Consider the following 19,488-nt stretch of genomic DNA (forward strand, 5'->3'; position numbering starts at 1 on the left):
GATTCCCTCTGGGGTGATTAAGCTTCATCTAACAAGTGCCTACGTGAAGGAAGTGTAACAAAAATAAATTACAAAGTGCCTCCTCCCCAGCATTTGAAATGTGGGAACCTTCAGTAGGATGATTTTTTAAAATATCAACCTTTTCCATTAGCCACAGGTGAGGTTTGTCAGAAGGCAGAGCTGGGATCAGTGCAGCTCGTGAGAATCTTCCCAGACCTCCTCTGTGTCTTCTACATGTCCATGCAATTCCAGCTCCTACCCCTGACAGAGCAGTAGTTTCCCCACTCCAGCTGTGGTTTGGAAGATAAACCCCTTGTTATGTAACTCAGCCCCTCCTCCTTTCCCCAAACGACAGCATTGGAAGAACTGTCTTGGTTAGGACAGGAAAACATTTCAGGACAGACTCATTCCAGGGTTTAGTACCAAAAGACACTGAACATCATCCTGTCTCATTGTTTCCATGTGTAAACAGCTACTTTGGAGCCACCTGAACTTTCCAGAAGCCATTAATTTATTTAAAAATGCAGTGTGAGGTAAGAACTATGAAGCAGGCTGAAGAAAATGCTGCTTTTTCAGATTAGACCTTAAGTTCAACCAGAATTAGTGAAAACCTGAATGGAAGTAACAATTCTCAGGTGGGTTTACATTTTTCTCTGGTGCTTCTGTGTTTCCTCTTCTTGGAGATGCATCATCTATGTTGCACCAAGTCACCCCAGGGACAGTCCAGGCTCTCAAAAAGGCACAAAGAGTTGTTAGGACAGTGAGAAATACAATCTGTTAGGGACAAAGAAAAGCTCTTTGGAACATGAACATTGAAAAATACAGTATAATCATGACCAGTGTTCTAATACTTGTTAATGATCATTTGGATTGACAAACAGCTCTCCCACACACCGTGGGCACTGGATCTAAACTACATGGTCTGAATTACTCCCATTTTAGGTCTGATACAAACTGCTCCAGTTGTACCTGAATGCCCAATGGATGGAGGAGGCAAAGTGCTTGGCAAAGTGCAGAGACACAAGCTTCAAAACCACAGAAAAAAACTTTCCAAACAGGCTAGCAAAACCTTCCTCACCTACTGAGCACTGAGCAGGGTTGAATCCAAGCACACAGCAGAGGAGCCCACGTGCACAAGTGCAAGAACTGTGTAAGCCAGGGGACTGAAAAGCCCAGCACCAGGATGAGAAAGGGCTGCCATGCTTGGAGTTAAACTCTAATAAATGAAAGAAACAAATCCAAATGATTATTTACAAACTGGTTGTGTTGGTTTTTTTCCCCACATGTCCATGTTTAATGAACGTATCATCTCCACTCTTCAGTTTTGCCAAAACAGAACCAAGGACAGTGCTGAAATCTACTCTGGTTATAGAACAAGCAAATGTTTCAGCATTTTCCCTCAAAACTTCATCATCTTTCTTCCAAACAGGTCAACATGAACCAAAAGTTCTACAAATACAACAAATGCAGAGGCTGCCTTCACTGCCAGAAGCACTTCTGAAAGGTATTAGAAGAAAATCTCAAGAGCACTTCAATGTACAGAATGATGGGCAAAGGTGTATGGGGCTTATTTTCCAGAGACAGCCTTTATTTAAAGTACTTTGCTGTGTAGATCTTATAAAGTAAACATTACAATAAATTTTGCACAAATATATTAAAATTGTTTAAATTTAAAAGGCAATTCCACTGGCTGATGGATATTTTTAAAGAAAAAAAAATTAAAATTAACAGAAACAGGCAGCTCAACTAAAGCTAGATTTTAAACATTCTCTTTTGTCACTCCATCTCCTTTAAAATAAACAAAACAAACCAAAAAAACAACAACAGCCACAAACCCCAAGACATTTTTCACCCAGGCTTCCTTTAAAGCAGTAAGGCAACTCCAGGAGATCTGAATGAGCTCCTTGGAGATTACAGATACTGTAACAGGCTGCTTCTCATGCTTTACAACACCCAAAGGTGCAACTATCCATCAATCACAATCACATTTGTGCATTAAAATATAAAACTTAAATTACAGATTTTAAAAAATATTACTCATAGACTTCCCTATCATAAAATGTTTTACATTTACAGTACTTGGAACTATTTAAGTTCTGGGTTGATGAGGTTTAAGCAATTTACCACTGCAGGAGTTATAGACTCTGGAGCTCACAAACAGCACAACCCAACCAGGGGCAGCAATAGTTGGTAGAGTCATAGTGCAAATCAAAATAAGGAGTGCAGAACTGCACTAGCTGTTTACATTTCTAAAATATAAATGAACAAGACAAGATCTTACATTGTACATGCAATAAATTAGAGTAAGCAGATGACAATGGGGCTGGGGCATTTTACAATTTTAGCTGGTGTACCAGAGTTGAAGCCTGTGAAAAGATAGGACTCAGTAAACAAAACATTTCAAAGCTCTGTTGTCACAGCACTTGAACTCTGCCTTCATGCTTTGTACTTCTGCTTCCCTGTCTCACTGATCACACAGATGTGCTGAAACAAAAGAAAATTAAAAGTTCCTGTTAGAAAAGTAACATAAGAGACCCATGGTTTACCTGTGCATTCAGTCAGAGCTTCTGCAAAAACCAGCAACACGTTTCAGTACAGCAGAATCTTGTGATCCTGTTTAAGCAGAGCCACTTAAGCCTTTTTGTGCCTAAAAATCTCAATGTTGCCTTCTTTCTCCTCCCTCTTATTATCCCACCCAGTGTGTGACCCAAGATGGAGAGATCCAGACAAAGAAGGAACGACTTAGCATAAAAAGTGACCCCATTTTAACTTCCAAGATCTCTCTTCTCCAATTTTTGCATAACCAAGCAAAGGCCTCTCTTTGCTGTAGACACCTGGTAAGGTAACAAATTTCACAGAAACTCCAGCCTATTGCCAAGCTGACAGATGGGGAGTGTCCATCCTGCACTCAGCACAATACATTTTAGTTTCATAAGAGCTCCAAAGCCCTCTCCTGCTGCTCTAGGGTTTGCTCTCCTCGTTGCATCCCCAGCAAGAAGAGATTTGCACACAGGGCATGATTTACAGGAGGGAGAGTGATGTGAGGAGACTTCCCTTCCTTCCTCCTCCCTCGTTTTAAATGGACAAAAACATAGGGGAAAAATTACTTACGTTCAAATCTCTGAAGTATTCGTTGTAATCCAGGGCATATCCCACCACAAACTTGTCTGGCACTTCAAATCCAACAACTGGAAAAGACCATAAGTCACCAGCACTTTAGAAAAGACCTTCCTAGAGTTCACTAGACCTTTTTACAGAGGCAATGTGGAATTGTATAGATATGTATGCATCCTGCCTCACTTGATTCTTCCACTCGAGTACCCTCAGACTAATTTTTTATCTATTTGAAAATGTTTAGCTTACTTAGTTGATTTATTTCATCAACTAAAGCAAGATGAAACAGATGTACAGGTTCCCACACAGCAGCAAGGTGCTAGCAAGCAGCCTGCAAGAAATGAAAGGAAGCACTTCAATCTATAGAAAGGTGTTGTTATCAAAATGTGAAATTCCTTGAAAATTTCCTGCAACTTTGTAAACACACAGAAAAAAGGAGCTGACACTTCCCAGCATGTCCCACTTGCTTGGTGTGGCAGTGCCCAAGCAGTGGGGCTGGTGAGCACAGGGTAAGTCACCCTCCCAGTGTCATTCAAAAGAATGCTGCCTAAAAAGAGCACATCAGCTACTCCACAGAGCAGCTTCAGCAGGGCAGGGTGTGGGTGGTCAAGGAGGGTCAGCCCAACACACTAGAAAACGAGCAAAAATATAAAATGATATAAAATATAAAGCAATAATTAAAAAAAAAAGGCCAAATGGCACTTTCTCCCCTCATGCTGAAAGGAAAGACTCCTGAGCACAGGAAAGCTGGGTGGGTTTTTTCTCCCTGGCTACAACGAGGCTCTGTAAGGAAAATATGGAGATAAATCATGTAATTCAAAGGAAAGGCTGGGTGCATTTTTTTGAACATTAAGACAACAATCAGCATCTACTTGGCCTCGCAACATGGGGATAAAATGGAGGCCCAGCTATTGCTGCCTTGTTGTCTCTTGTCCAGAGCTCACGTGTCCTGCACCAAACAGGTTGTCTCTGTGGACAGATGGACAAGTCATCTGCTGCACCGTGCTCAGAAGGCAGCCCAGGAGCCCAGCTAAGCCTATAATGAGATCCCAGGAATGAGGGGTGGCCCTGACTGAGGGGAACACCCCTGTGAAGCTTTTAAGGCACTGAAAAATGTCACTTCCAGAACATTGCACAACCTTGGAAAGGAGGAATAAGAAGGTGCAATTCTGCTGAATTCACTCCACTTCCCTAGAGAAAGCACATGCTCCAGATTAACTGGAATTTAACCTCTGGAACAGGGCTAAAACACACAGCCCCTCCCAAGGCAGGAGGAGCCAGCACTCTGGTACCACTCTCTGGTCTGGATGCTATTCCTTTCTTTAGGGTCTTGGGACAGGCAAGAGAAGACAAGAAGGGAGTAAAACTCAGAAGCCTAGACAAATGTAACTGTTTTGTGCCAATTCAGGCATTTGACCTGTCACTTTTATCAGACCTGCTGCCCCGTGTGGTTCTCCTGCATTCCCAGGGTCATCCAAATGGCACGAGGTGGCTAAGTTTAGACATCCAAATGACTCCCAAAAATGTAAGAGGTGAATCCAGCAGCTTGCACTACACACAAGATGGGCCAATTTGCACATGAAAAGGGTGTAACCTGCACCAAAACATCAAAGTCCAACTTCTCGTGCAGTAAAACATTACAACAAGTTAAGGAAAAAAAAAAGGAGCAGACCAAATCCAGATCAACTCTGTCAAAATACATTCCAAATATTTAAATTCTCTAAATAAGAGCCAAATTTATCAAAAATCATCAGTGAAAACTTATCTGGATTGGACCTAGACCAAGGGTACACAATACATTGACATACTTTTAAAAATCAATCATGTTTGTCAAAAAGTCACTTACAGTCTGGCCGATATCCCACACTCCGAGGAGTCCTTTTTACCAGCAAACTGTCAGAAAAAACAAACTGAGACATGGAAAAGCTCTGGGTACAAATATATGAGCCTGTTTTGATGGCAGACAAGCTGAACTTGGCCTAAACATGCACATCTGAAAGCATAACTACATGTAATTTAAATTATTGTTTTATTTGCCGGTTTAGCTGATGCTAATGACAAAGTAACTTCCTAGGGTGATGAATGGCTCACAGCCTAAAGGACAACTCACAGGTCTGCAGGAAAAGAGGCAAGGAGATACTGATCTGGAGAGATTTTCAGTGTGAAAAGTGACTTCAGGGGGTTTTATGTGGGATAGGAACTTCAGGTACAATTTGGCTTGCAGGGAAAGAGGCAACAACTCGGGATCTGGCCAAACCAAGGGAGCTGTTTTCAAAAGCATTAGTATTATGAGTATTAATAGTCAGAAGTGTAAAAAGTATTGAGATAAGAGAGTTGGGGGTATTGTAGTAGAGAGAAGTGCCTTGCTAGTCTGATTCTCTGTGGAGGCCCCATCCCTGGAAGTGTTCAAGGCCAGGTAGGATGGAGCTTGGAGCATCTAGTGGGAGGTGTCTAGTGGGAAGTGACCCTACCCGTGTAGGAGGGCTGGAAATAGATGGTCTATAAGGTCCCTTCCAACCCAAACCATTCTATGATTCTATGATTATTCAGTTGAGGACTTCTACATCATAGAAGACAACCCCACAGGCCTGACAGTTGTCTTTGCCATACAGAGACTCTGGGAGGAAAAGGTCGAGGGCTGAACGTAAAAGCAAAGCACAGACCTCCTTTCCTCCCAGAGCACTCCTGAAGGTGGGGCTTCATTTGTCAAAAGTCACAGTTTCTATTTTAGACAGTTACTGGAGACCTAATTTTTGAGAACTGGTATAGGATTTGATCAAAGCAGCCTCCAAATCATATCAGCATTCATTCACATCTCCCTGCAACAACTGTTTACATTTTCTTTCTGACAATTAAAAAGAGGAGAGGCAAGTGAAGTTACTAAGAACACTTAAGAGTACCTAGAATGATCCCATTTACCTGCTCAGGTCTTTGGCAGGCCCAAATTACAGCAAAAGGTTTAAACAATAGGAAATTGGATTTTGCTCACACTATTAGACAAATGATGTGACGTGCTAGTGTTAGGGCACCACTCAGTGACAAATATTTCAAATTGGGCCAGGGAGAAATCCTCAACAACCTCACCTTCAGCAGGTCATCTCCAGATTATCAGCAAGAAGAGCTGCTCTCCTACGTCTAACAACTGCTTTGACATTGTTATGGCAACACAGCTGCTTAGATATTACACACAGCTCTGCTTTATCTCTAATCCCCAGCAATCGTTGTGCTTTTATTGTAAAACACACCACCCCAGCACAGCAGGGCAAAAGATGCAACTGAAAAAGAGGCAGGAAGAATGCTGGTATTGGTTAATGCTATAATAGTATGCCCTGCATTTCTAGTTACTCCTGAGTTATTTAGTTATAAAATGTTTTGAAACTGATTGAAGATGTGACTAAGCAGAAAAGCCTGGAACAGCATATGGCTGGATGGCTCTCACAGAATGACCTCTAAAGCTCAGCTGCACTATGCACACTACACAAACAACCATGTTTGTGTGCAAACTAATTTAATTATCAAATTAAACAAGGCAAACTAAAAAAAAAAAAAAAAAAAAAAGGTCTCCATTGCACAGGTACAGCACCTGAAGTTGCAGATTGCTCAAGCAGAAAGAAACATGCTTGGATAGATAGTAAATACACATGGCAACCACTGACTGCTTTTTATACCTATGTCTAATAAAATTTATGAACAAAACTTGTGTTGAAAATACCTCTGCCAATGTGGGAGGGTATTTCTTTTAAGCCCAAAAGATTTAAATTCTTCCATATACCTCTAAACCTGAGCTGGACTTCAGTGGTAAAACCCCACCAAGCTCACCATAATATGCTAAGGCAAAGACATGTACCAGACATGCAGAAGCCCCCCCCTTCTGAAGCACTGAAATCCTTCCAGCAATTAAGATTTATTTTTTTTTTACACTGTGTGAAGGTGAAATACAACACAAATAATAGTAATTAAAAATTTACCTGGCTACTTTCACCATCTTTGGGTTGTACTGCTTAAGCAGAGACAGCAACGTTTTCATTGTTTTACCAGTATCAATTATATCCTGAAAACAAAAATCTCATGTAAGAAAGAACAGTCAACATGTCAGGGTAGCATTTTCAAGTTTCTGCCACAGAAATTGCTCATCTGTAAAAGCATGAAAAGATGCCAAAATACTGCTAGTAATGAAATACAGGTGAGATGTGACACCACGTTGTGCTTACACAGGGATGTTCAGTAAAGTGATCACACACATTAACAATAGCTCTTAATTGTTGGGGACAACTGTGGCTTTGAAAGCAGCCACTGAACTATGAACTTCTGGGCTCCTCTTGGAGATTTTATGGCTTGTGCTCCTTGCAGCTATCAGACAAACAAAGTTTAATTTGAATATGATAAGGGTGACATTAGTCCTGCTGCTGGCCTCAGTTAGAGGCAGACAAATGTACACAACAGAAAGAAATGGAAGTAGGGGAAAGAGTCAGAACAACCCATTATTGCAACTACAGAAAAAGGAGTGTAATGTACATTACAGACCCAAGAACCAGCTGAACAAATTGCACTGGGACTATCTGGGTGCAGTTCTAGTGTCTATACTCAAAACCACTAAAATGCCACACCATTTTAATCCCACCCACTGCACACAGAAAATAGAATATAAGGCTTAGAATTGAGGCATCAGGAATGGACTCCTTAATTGGGCTGAAATAATCACACTGTCTCTAGACACTCCTCACCCTGGCCTGAAATCAGGTCTGTTTGAAGTGAAGGAGGTAGATAGCACAGAAGCAGTAACGTCCTGGTTCCAGCTTATTTTCCCATGAAAAGTGAAAGCAAATGCAAACCATTTCACATGGACACTTTCCTTGACAAATGTGGCAGTTGAATGCAATTTGAGAATGCAAAGCACAGATCATTTCCAATTCAGAGCCCACTCGCAAAATTTAGGCCTGGAATTGGAAGCTGGAGGCCCTGAAACCAGAAACTGCAGGTTTTCTGGCTTATGAACAACTTCTCTTAAAACTCTCTTTCCAGTCACACATGAGAACTTCAAAGTGAAACAGTAATACTTACTTCTACAATCAACACATTCTGGTGGGAAGACAAAAAAAAGAGAAAGAAAAATCCATTAATATCTACAGAATATCCCATTTCTTACATATATAAATCTTTATAACTTATTGTCATTGCAGTTAATGTCATTTGTAGCACCATTTATGTATGTTTACATATGCAGTTAACACTTCTGATGCTGTAAGACCAATCAGCTGGCAATGAGACTCTCCTCAAAGTCTCATTCTTAGTACAAAGTGATCTTCAAATTCTCTAGACTCTGCTAATTCTAGATATATGCAAAAAGAGACCTCAACAGAGTCTACATAATTAGTATTCTTCTAAATCAAAGTGTCATACTATAGAGAGGCAGGTTACATTTCTGGACAGCCTGAATGCCCATCACTAGGTAAGGGAAATGCCAACACAGCACATAAATAATGCCAGTTTGAAAACAACAACCCACACAAGATTCTTCTTTTTAGGCACTGCATAAAAACAAACCTCCTGAAACTCAGTGATACTTAACTTTGTGAAGTTCAGACCAAACTGATGGCTTTGGAGGGGCTGATCCACCCTCCCAGTTTACAGTGGTGAATAGTAAAATGATACTGTTCAGTTTTCATTTTTAAAAGCTCTACAATCTTCACACATTAAAAGAGCAGCCTTAAAACCACGTGGGTTCTTTAGTAATTCTGTTGGTTTGTTTTTAAACATGCAAAGAGCCATACCTTTCCAGTCAAGGTTGAGAGGTCATCCCCACCAATGACTTTTATATCTCCAGTTGACTGATCATTCTAATAAGAGAAGAAGGGTGAGCATTAGCACTACCAGAATTAATGCCATTTTTTTCCTGGTAAATACCAAAACTGTCAAGTACTTAGCCTGGGAGTGTTAAAGCTTTCAGAAACACACAAGCAGCATCTCTCTATTAACTAAGGAATTAAAAGTGATCAAATTCAAAGATGCTATTTCAGATTAAAGACTGTTTGAGAAGAGATCTGAATAAATGCAGACACCTTCTCTCAAGGTGACAAGGAGTCACATGGAAAAGACAAGGGGTCATGGGTAGAAGTTGCTCCTGGGGACATGCCAGTTGGACACGTGGTAAATTTTTCACTCTGAGGACAGACAAACACTGGAATAGTCTCCCAAGGGAAGTGGTGGATTCCCCCACATTGGACAGTTTTAAGTCTCAGCTTGACAGGCTGCTGACCCATCTCATATCAGCTATAGTAGCACCTAGAAAAGTTGGACCAGTTGATCCTTGAGGTCCCTTCCAACCTGGCACTCTATGATTTTCTCATCTGTGACCATTATATACAGATATATATTTAAAAAGATAGGACTTGCTATGCATTCCCAACAGGTATGGAAGAAAGACAAAAAGCACTTCAGTTTCCAAGCTGCGTGCTGCTATATAGCTGGTAATTTACATTTTAAACTTGAAACCTTGACAGTCCCTCACAGCTCAGATGAGATGTGATATGCAATTATTGTATCACTGACAGATTGTCCTACAATTTAATCATTTCAGGCCAAGATTATTACTGCTTATCAAACTTTATTCTTGTAGCTCCCAACCACATATCTTAGAAAACTGGTATTCTTTTGCTGCTGCAGCTTGCAGACATGCAGGGTAACAGCAGTTCCCTCCCAAACCCCAGAGATGACAGATGCAAAGAGGAACCACAAGGGAATGGAGAGACAGCCCTGCACAGCTTCCTGCTTTCACAGCCGTGAGAAGATGGACAGTCATGGAGTGTAGGCAAGAAATAAAAATGTTATCACAAAAAAGGGGAAACAAATGATTTAAAGAGCCACACACCAAGTACACAGTGAGTAACAGGGGATGGCAGTAAAGAGAAAATGTACCAAAATCCTTTCAACAGTGGTGTCAATGGTCTAGGACAAAGAAGTGATGGCAGCTCTAGGCATGTGAAAGCAGATGATAAGACTAACAGACACTTCCCTTTTCATATTCCTATGACACAACATAAAAAAACCCAAACAAATTATTAAGGAAAGAATCTTTTCAGTTTTACTCCGTGTGTTTCAAAGAAAAGATTAGTCTTAGTTACACCACTCTGAGCTACACTGAAGTGCTGTGTTCTGTACTATAAGGAACATGAATTTTTTACAGGTAGCCAACTGCTTCAGTGCTTCTCTAACAGTGCAAACAACAACGAGACCAAATAGCATCAATGTCCTTGTGCTGAAAAAGTTCAGAAACAAAGATGTCCACAATAACTGCTGCCTGACCCAGCAGATAAACACACTGCTATTGAATGCCTGAGATACTGGCAAGATCAACCACAAAAATATGATCCAGTTTAGCACTGTGTTCATAAGCTGAAGGGCATTTCCTGTGTTCAGCTTATCTTAAAAAATTATCTTAACTGACAGCTTCTTGAAGCTTTTTCTTATTTATGTTGCAGGATTCTCTCTTATCTATTAATAAACTACTAGGGATCTCTTCCTCCTTCCACAGCAGGGTGTAAAAAAACAGAGTTTCTCAGAAAACAACCATGGAGAAAGATGTTACAGGTGTTTGTTCCATTACAATTGTGTGCAGAGATGAGACTCATTCTCCTTGGTATATGCACAGATCAGGTTCCAGATGATCTGTATGGCTACACAGCAACACGCTCTACTCAAATGAGATCACCACAAAACTGAAGGTTACTGTAAACCTTTGGATTATGCATATTGAAGTATGATGACCAGCAGAGAAAACTCAGTCTCACCTACAGAAACTTTCCTGCTCCTTCCCACCAAAAAACATACAAATTGCTACACTTTTTAATACAAAACATCCCTGGCATATAAACCTGCATTCCTATGAGTCCCTGGGCCATTAAAGGATTAAAAAAAAAAAAAACAGCTAAAGAACTTCTGACACTGGTTGCAACCAGATTTCCATTGGAAAGACCTTTGATTAATTATTAAGCAATGTTTTAATTATATTCAGGAGCATTATTTCTGATTTCAGGCCTGGTAGAACTTTAATGCTTCGTGATTTAATACAAAGGTTTAAATGTTTTCACTGCCTCCCCATTGTCACTGCTGGGAAACAATAATGCTTTATAAGATTGTAACTCCTGACTCCAGAGACTCCAAGATCACCTTTTAAAAAGATATTTAATGTTCCTTACAGTATTTGCTATAAGACTTGGTTAACAGAGACCTTCCAAAGTACTGCTGTGACCAGCCTAACCAGAGCTTACCATGGGCTCCTCTGACAAGCCCTATTTTCCCAACTGACAGTCCAACACATTCATTGTCTTTTGGCTGCCCTTCATGGCTACATAAGCAACATTTGCACATTTCCAAGCTTAAATGCAGGAGACTGGGGAAAAGCCATTCTCGTGGCACACACAAAATACACAATTTGTCAAGAGTACTGAGATCTGGGTCTGTTCACAAACACTATCTTACCAGCTTGCCAGATCATTAAAATTCACCTGTGGGAACTCAGAAAGCTGGAGTTAGAAGCAAAGCTTAATCACAGCTTGATCATGTCAGTACTCCTAGAGAATTATTTTTGGGTGCAGAACAGTAGGAACTTTGCATTGCAAAACACAAAAACACCCCAACCCATACACTTGTAAATATCAAATGATCGATTTGAAACAAGAATAGAATCTCACTTCCATTTCAGATCCATTACACCAGTTCAGCTGCTTTGTTTATGCAACAAGGGTATTTTTAACATCTTTTATCCAGTCTGTAAAGGCAGACAGCATGATCTAGTAATCCCATCCAAAGGCAGAGACAAGAGAACTAACTCCACTTTCAACTCTCCATTACAGCTTGTGATGGTTTTCACATCAGTAAACGTAGACCCCTCCATCTAGTAAGCACAGATAAAAACCACTGAGGAGATTTAGTATCCTGACACTACTCATAATGGCAGACCTGGTCAATCTGCTACACACATTTTTCTGCTAGGGCAATCTTGTCCAGTCTGTGAAGTTACGCAATCTAAAGGACACCAGTCTGGATATTAATAACCACCTAAGAGAGCCCACAGAAATGAAATGCTCGTAAATATGGTAGTGGAGGCATCAAGTAACAAGAGCTCCTCACTCATCTAGAACAAGAAAACATTCTTTTATAGAATTGGCTGACAAAACCAAAAACCCTGGAGCCAACACCTCAAGGAAAACATTCTGCTTAGACAGCTTTCTGTCTAAATTCCTCTGCTTCTCTCCAACTACTCTACTACAAAAACAGGCTTTTAATTTCCATAAAACTGAATCTCCTGCTCACTCCCCTATTCATATCAAGGAACTGTCATTTTGGGGAGCAATAAACAAAAGCAGTTGTAGTAAATAAAGGAAACAAAGCATGCCTGACACACCCGTGTGACCAAAGAAAACATGCATGTAATAAGGCAGCCTTGCTTTTTAACAGAGGGTTTTTTTCAGGTGTTTCAAACCATTTCTCCCATAGTTTTTTCCAAGTGAGTCAGAAAGTGGAAAGAGTGAAGGGTGAAGTCTCTATACTGTTTTTTAAACAAGATGAGTAAGTTATTGGAAGTGTTTCTTGAAGAAAGCAAAGACACACAATCTCCTCACCGAAAAAAAAACCAACCAAGTGGGAGTAATAATTTCCTACTCTTTTATATATTATCCTGAATTAGACATTCAGCTTTCTGTTGTGGCTTTTACAGCCAGAATATATGGGCACATGGTGGCTTAGTGGTTAAGCAGAAAAGTGGAAGGAGCTTGAATCTTTGGTGGGGAGCAGAAAGAAGGGTTGTTAAATAGCTCTTGCCCTCTGATTTAAATACAGTGCCTTGTAGCAGAGAGTGCCTTGCGAGACATAACAAGGGCTGGCACCAACCTTTCAGCACAGCCTTGCTTTCCCTTTACAGAGCACAGCCTGGTGTTCAGCAGAGGTGCCTCTGGTTTCCAGGTGACCCCTGGAGGGCCAGCCCTGTGTATGCCTGGAGCAGCCTGGGCTGCTCCTCCTGCAGATGGACTTCACCAAAGCCCCACAAGCTCTGGGCTTCACCATGTAATGTTAACAGACCACTCGACAGCAACCATGAACTTACGGAGTTCTCTGAGAGCACAAAGTCTGCAAGTAACTCCACCTCTGGTTTCACAGTTTCATGAAATGAAGGATGATACTGAGTTTCCAATTTAGTCATCTCTAGGTTTTTTTGTAGGGGAATAGGCACTCATCTACCAACCATGACAAGTAGCCTGGTACTGCTGACTTGAATGCAAAGTTGCTGAGACAGAACTAACAGCATAACTTTATGAAACTATTTATTCAAACACTCTAAAGCAAAAGCAAAAAATGGAATTATTTCCATGCTACAGATGGTCTTATGGAGCAAATTATATAAACACCATGCTGAAAACACAAGACTAGGCTGTCAGAAAGTCAGGAAAAGCATGCAGTCCTAACATACATCTGCTTCTTCCTTTGACCTGCAGAACATAACCTTCTGCTTCCTTCTAGAAAAAGTACATGTTAGCTCATGTTACAGAATGTTCAGTTTGAAATCCTACTGATCAGAACAAAAGTGAATTATTTTCCAAAAATGTAAACCCAATGTCTGTTCTTGAAAAGGAAGGGCCATATTCTGTGGCCACTGATCAAAAATCTAGATTTATGAATCTAGTATTTCCTCAAGGCAAAATACAACTAATTTTGTTTATTGCTTGGTTAAGCCAAACAAAAGATGAGAAAGGGAATTGAAGTATAACAGTTTTTGCAGCTTTCAGTCTTCCTATACAAAGAATGACATCTAAGCCACATAATAATTCCTAGAATTAAATGTTTGTAACCACAGTTGCAGAAGAATCATCTGTATTATTCTAAAGCCACAGCTTTAGAGATGAGGTAGTGGGCAGAGAGGAAAGGACACAGAAAGGGTCTCTCTGCTCTGCATAAGGATTTTACTGTGCTGTGCAGACATCAAGATGAAAAAGAAACCAGAACATACATAGTAAGGCAGAGAAAGAGGAAATTAGCTTGTGACTCTTAATTCCCTTAATAATTTGTTCAATATTAGCACATTCTGGCAGTGACGATATTAAACCACCTCTGCTAATAACCTGAAATTAGTGAAATTCACATAAAAACTGCACAGTGCTGCAGATACTTACACAGTAACTCTTCAACCGAATGAAGTCCACAGTCATGGGGATGGATTTGTCACTGTTTCTGTTCAGTGCTTTGATGTAGTCTAATAAATCAGCAAAAAATTTATAGCCACCCTTGAGCACACAGAGTGCTACAATGTGGTGTCCTCCCATGCCCTTCATAATCTCTCGTGCCAGTCTCTCTGTCCTGTACAAAACCAAGGAAGAGTCAGCTGTCACAACTCATTGCATTTGCTCACTAGAGCAGCAGCATTTTATACTCAGGGCAGCAAACACATGCACCAAACTTGGAAACACACTTTGCTTGGAAATATTTGCCTAGCACTCCAGTCACTTTTACACATTATTGGTCAACAAAGTTCTGCTTCCCAAGGTTAATCTAACAGCAGCACTGCCAAAAAACCTTTGTTTGCATATGTCACACTCAGCCAGAGCAAATCTTAACACCCTGAAGCTGTTCCACCCTTGGATATGGGACAGGAAGGTGTGTTTTCTCCTTCAAAGAGAAGGTCAGCTTCCACGCAAAGAGCAATCTGAGCTGACACAACAAAAAAAACCACCTGTAGCCTTTGTTAGCTGAGGAGCAAGAAAATTCTCAAATTGTAAAATAAAGAGAATGCCAGAAGTTTGTCCCAGCTGCAAAACACCATGCCAGCGAGGCAGAGAACACTGCACTGTTTTTCCGCAATCATTGTTTCTAAATTTATCTTGTCATTCATTTTAGAAAGCATGGTATGTATTTATGGTGTGCCAGCTGACAGCAGGCTTCTCAGAGAAAGTCTGCCATTATAAACTTTATGTCAATTAATGAATGCCCATTTTTTCCATATACAGACTTCCAGCAAAAAGTTTTTGCAATATTTAAAAAAAAAAAACCAAAACCACCGCCACACTTTGTAGGAATCTTTATTATGTCTAAGCAAAGAGCACCACAACAAATCTGGGTGAATTCACAAGATAAAACTTCACGGCACATCACAGATTTCAGCAACCACAGAAGGGACAGACTGATATTTGCAGAGGCCAATGTTGTTCCCAGAAGGGAGAAAGTTGGGTATGACTTTCCTACCATATCAACACGAGGAAGTCTAAGATGATGTGATTAATAATTTAATTTTATTCATATCCTAGGGAAATTTGAGAGACTAGAGTTGTTCCCAGACTGACTGGCACTACAAATAAGATCTTTTAATTAGGTTTTAAGAAGGTAAAATATAAAGAAACACTGAAAAGAATGTTGTAGATTGTAACATACCACAACACTTTGCTTGAGAATTATGACTAAATTCCTAACAACAGCATAACTGCAAATGTACAAACACTTAGAAGCCAAACAAGAAAAGAGTTAATTAGCACTTGTACTTCTTAGTCTCTAATTAAATGTAATCTATTTAGACAGTTACCAGGCAGCAAAACTATCACTGGAAGATTGTTTATTCCAGTGTCATGGAAGCAGCTGGAGCAGTGTACTGTCTGAAGTCAAACAAACCTGTCCATGATGAGCCCATGAGGAATATAGACTTTTTCCAAATCATCTGCATAATGTTTAGGTATGCAGAACAAGTCCAGGTCGTAGCCTTGCTCATCATCACCAATCTGAAAAGGAAATAAGGTGAGGTTTCTACAAAGCCTTACAGAAAGTCTGTAGTTAGTAAGAAACTACAAGTCCTTTGCTTTATTCAGTAAGCTATCAAACCCGTTACGCTCACCGGGATCACCTCTCTTTCCCTCTCCAGAAAACATCAGTCACACTGAACACGGTGTAAAGTGTAATCTACCAGAACTTACAGTTCACAAGAGTTGCTTGAAATACCACACGAGCTGCTGCACAACACAATGTGGGGAAGAAATTAAGTCCTAATAGCATTCTCCTACATTGGAGAGTGGGAAACTGAAGCTACTGCACCTCACTTAATCTCTTCATTACATGCAAAAAAAAATAATAAAAAAATCAATGAGCTTTTTAACACCTTTGATTTTCCTACTGTAGTGTAAAACCTGCATCTGCAATTAAGCAAGCAGAGGTTTTGCCATCCACAACACTGAATAATAACAAAATTCCTCTGTAAAACAGCCTGCAGTATTAGCAAGTGTATATTAATCAGGACAATGGATCACCACGTGTATGTATTTATACCAGACACTGCTCAGGCTAAGGGCATATTGTCCCAACAGCATCAAGAACAGCCTTACCTGAACCTTAACCCTACTGCCACTTGAAAATGACAATCTGTTAATTACTTCACTCTCTGGTTTTGCAGCAGAATGCTACTTTCTGTAAAATGAAGTCAAGAATTTCAGCTGGAAACCCAAAGCTTATCACTGACAGCTCACTACGGCAGGCATTTTCAGGATCCATTTGGCAACCACTGCCCTAGCAGGGCACAGTCTTATTTTGGTGCCCAAGGAAGCACTTCCTTGGCCTGTGCTCAGCTAACTGCTTACATGCTATTGTGTTGTCTAACCCCTTATGAGTATTTCACGTGGGGAATTTCACAAGTATTTCAAGCTGCCATGCAGAAAAGACTCTCTACGAGCTAACCATGCTGCTGGCTGGTGCATCGAGTCCCTGATCAGGGATCGTGCAAGCTGGTATTTTAAGCAATGAGGCAGGTCCCTCCCAAACCCCCTGGTGTCTTGCTGTGGTTCAGAGCCATCATCTCACGCCTCCTAAACCTTCCTTTCTGCACTTGGCAGGGAAGGGGCCCTTCCTACAGCTTGTATCGGGCTTTTCTTCTTTTTTTTTTTGTTCCTGACTGCAGGGATTTACCGTCGCAGCCTTGTGGCCAGCACAGCTCTCAGCCCTAAGACACCACATGGATCCCAGGAGCGCCCGGCACCAGCTTTAGAAACAAATAACGCGTGAAAAGGAGCATGCAGGAGCCTTAGCAGATACAGCCGTGATCAAACAAACAAACAAACGAACGGTTAAAATAAATGAATACATTTTAACCCCCCCCATGGATGTTCTTCCTCTAAAAATACACCGCAAGGTGGTTAATTCCAGCGCCCTCCCGGCTCTCGCTAAGAAGCCGGTGCCGCCCGGGCCCGCTTCGGAAAGCAACAGGAATAGGAAGTTGTGCCGCGCCGGGCTCCGCGCTGCTGGGGAGGGTTTCCCCGCCGCCCTGCCCGGCTCGGAGCCCTCCCCGGGCGCCCACCCGTGAGCGGCAGCCCCGGCCCGGCCCGGGCACGGAGCCGCGGCGGCGGGAGGCCGGGGTTCCCCGCAAGGTGACTCGGCGGGGCGGCGGCTGCTGCCGCCGAGCGGACACGGACACACACGGGGACACACACACGGGGACACACTCACTCACACACACACACACACACACACACCCCCCGTTCCCTCACAGATCCCCAGACCGGACCCCCCTTCCCTCAGCCGGGATGGCGGGAGACAGCCCGTCAGGCGCCCGGCAGCCCCCGGCCCGGGCAGGCTTCCCGGCGGGGAAGAGGCCTCGGCAGCGCCTGGGGGGGCCGCACTCACCACGATGCAGGGGCTGGGGGTCTCCATGGAGCGGGGCGGCCCGCCGGCGGCGGCTGCGGGCGGCGAGGAGGAGCGGCGGGCGGCGGGCGGGAGGGCCCAGCCCCGCAGCGGCCCCGGCGCCGCCTCCGCGCTCCCCGCCCTCAACATGGCCGCGCTGGCGGGCCCCGGGCTGGGCCGGGCCCGGCCCCGCCGCCTGCTCGGAGCTGGGGAGAGGGGCCCTCGGCCCCGGCGGCACCGGGCAGTGCTCCCCCGGCACAGGGCTTCTCTCCTGGCCGGGGTTGTCTCCCTGCCATCTCGGGCGCCCTTCCCTCCTCAGGGCTGTCCCTAGCAGGGTGCAGGTGTCCCCCGGCTGCCATCTCTGGGGCTAAGGGGTTTTCACCTCTCTCCCCAGGGCTGTGTGGGGATGTCCCCTCATCTCCCCCTCCCCAGGGCTGCGTGGGGATGTCCCCTCATCTCCCCCTCCCCAGGGCTGCGTGGGGATGTCCCCTCATCTCCCCCTCCCCAGGGCTATGTGGGGATGTCCCCTCATCTCCCCCTCCCCAGGGCTGTGTGGGGATGTCCCCTCATCTCCCCCTCCCCAGGGCTGCGTGGGGATGTCCCCTCATCTCCCCCTCCCCAGGGCTGCGTGGGGATGTCCCCTCATCTCCCCCTCCCCAGGGCTGTGTGGGGATGTCCCCTCATCTCCCCCTCCCCAGGGCTGTGTGGGGATGTCCCCTCTCCCCTCACGCTCCCTGAGGAGATCGCTGCTACCCCCGAGGGGGACGCTGTGTGTAATGGCTGTCACCCCCGAATCAAGGTCGGGGGACGCGCTTCCCACTGGTGTCCCTGTCCTTGGAGGGGCTCCACGGACAGAGCCCCCACGCACAGTGGGGACACCCCTCTCCTGCCGGGTGCTGCCCAGGCTCCTCCATCACCCAGGCAGGCCTGTCCTCCACCGCTGCTTCACGCACCTTGAAGGAGGAAAGAAAAAGGACTGTCTGCACCACTCGGGGTCTTCCTCTGAAGATTTGGTGGAGCCTCTTTCTCCCCACACAGAGGAATTTCAGCTTCCCCCCCCCCCCGCCACAGGTAGGTGAGAACATGAGGAAAATGCACCTAAATTACTAAACCTTAGTGATTCTATGATTCTGTCCCCATCCCTGGAGGTTTTTAAGGCCTGGTTTTGTGCAACTGGGTCTAGTGGCAGGGTTCCCTGCTCGTGGCAGGGGGGTTGGAACTGGATGATCTTCAGGGTCCCTTCCAACCTTCATGATTTTCTGACTCTAAATACCCACCAGACCATCCCCAGGGGTGCTGGGGCACTGCCAGCCCTCAGGGCCTGGGCAGGGCAGTGCCACCTGCTGTGACCTTGGCAGCTATCAAGGCAGGCAGCTCCGTGTCAGGACAGTTGTGATAACCAGATCTCATGCTGCAGGGCTCCAGTTGCTCACTCGCAGGGCTCAGGTCCCTGGGTGCACAACTATCTGAGCATATTGTGGGATTTTTGTCCTCCACTGCCCTTGGCAGCATGAATTTTGTCACAGCTAGCACCCAGCCGTGGGTCTGCCACAGTGCAGGGAACCCTGCTGCTCCGTATCTGGCAGAGCAGGGAACTGATATGCTTTAAAAGTAGGCCTGAGTCAGGAATGACTTTTCACCAAGGAAAGAGGCAGGTGCCACTTTCCCACACACAAGTGAAAGGGATCCCCTGCACCCCTGTCACCTCCCCACACAGGGTGGGTAGAAACT

General features: G+C 43.6%; 1 protein-coding gene across 1 annotated transcript; it reads right to left on the reverse strand.

The window, feature by feature from the left end:
* Positions 1-1,567: 1,567 nt before the first annotated feature.
* On the reverse strand, positions 1,568-17,870 carry HPRT1 (hypoxanthine phosphoribosyltransferase 1). Its single transcript, XM_051630209.1, has 9 exons — positions 17,761-17,870; positions 15,766-15,872; positions 14,280-14,463; positions 8,886-8,951; positions 8,176-8,193; positions 7,083-7,165; positions 4,961-5,007; positions 3,112-3,188; positions 1,568-2,484 (listed from the first exon to the last, which is right to left on the reverse strand). The coding sequence occupies exons 1-9, from the start codon at positions 17,785-17,787 to the stop codon at positions 2,437-2,439; spliced, it is 657 nt and encodes a 218-aa protein (XP_051486169.1). The 5' UTR covers positions 17,788-17,870; the 3' UTR covers positions 1,568-2,436.
* Between the last annotated feature and the right edge of the window lie 1,618 nt (positions 17,871-19,488).

Source organism: Apus apus, chromosome 12 (assembly GCF_020740795.1).
Source record: "Apus apus isolate bApuApu2 chromosome 12, bApuApu2.pri.cur, whole genome shotgun sequence".
Taxonomy (NCBI): Eukaryota; Metazoa; Chordata; class Aves; order Apodiformes; family Apodidae; genus Apus; species Apus apus.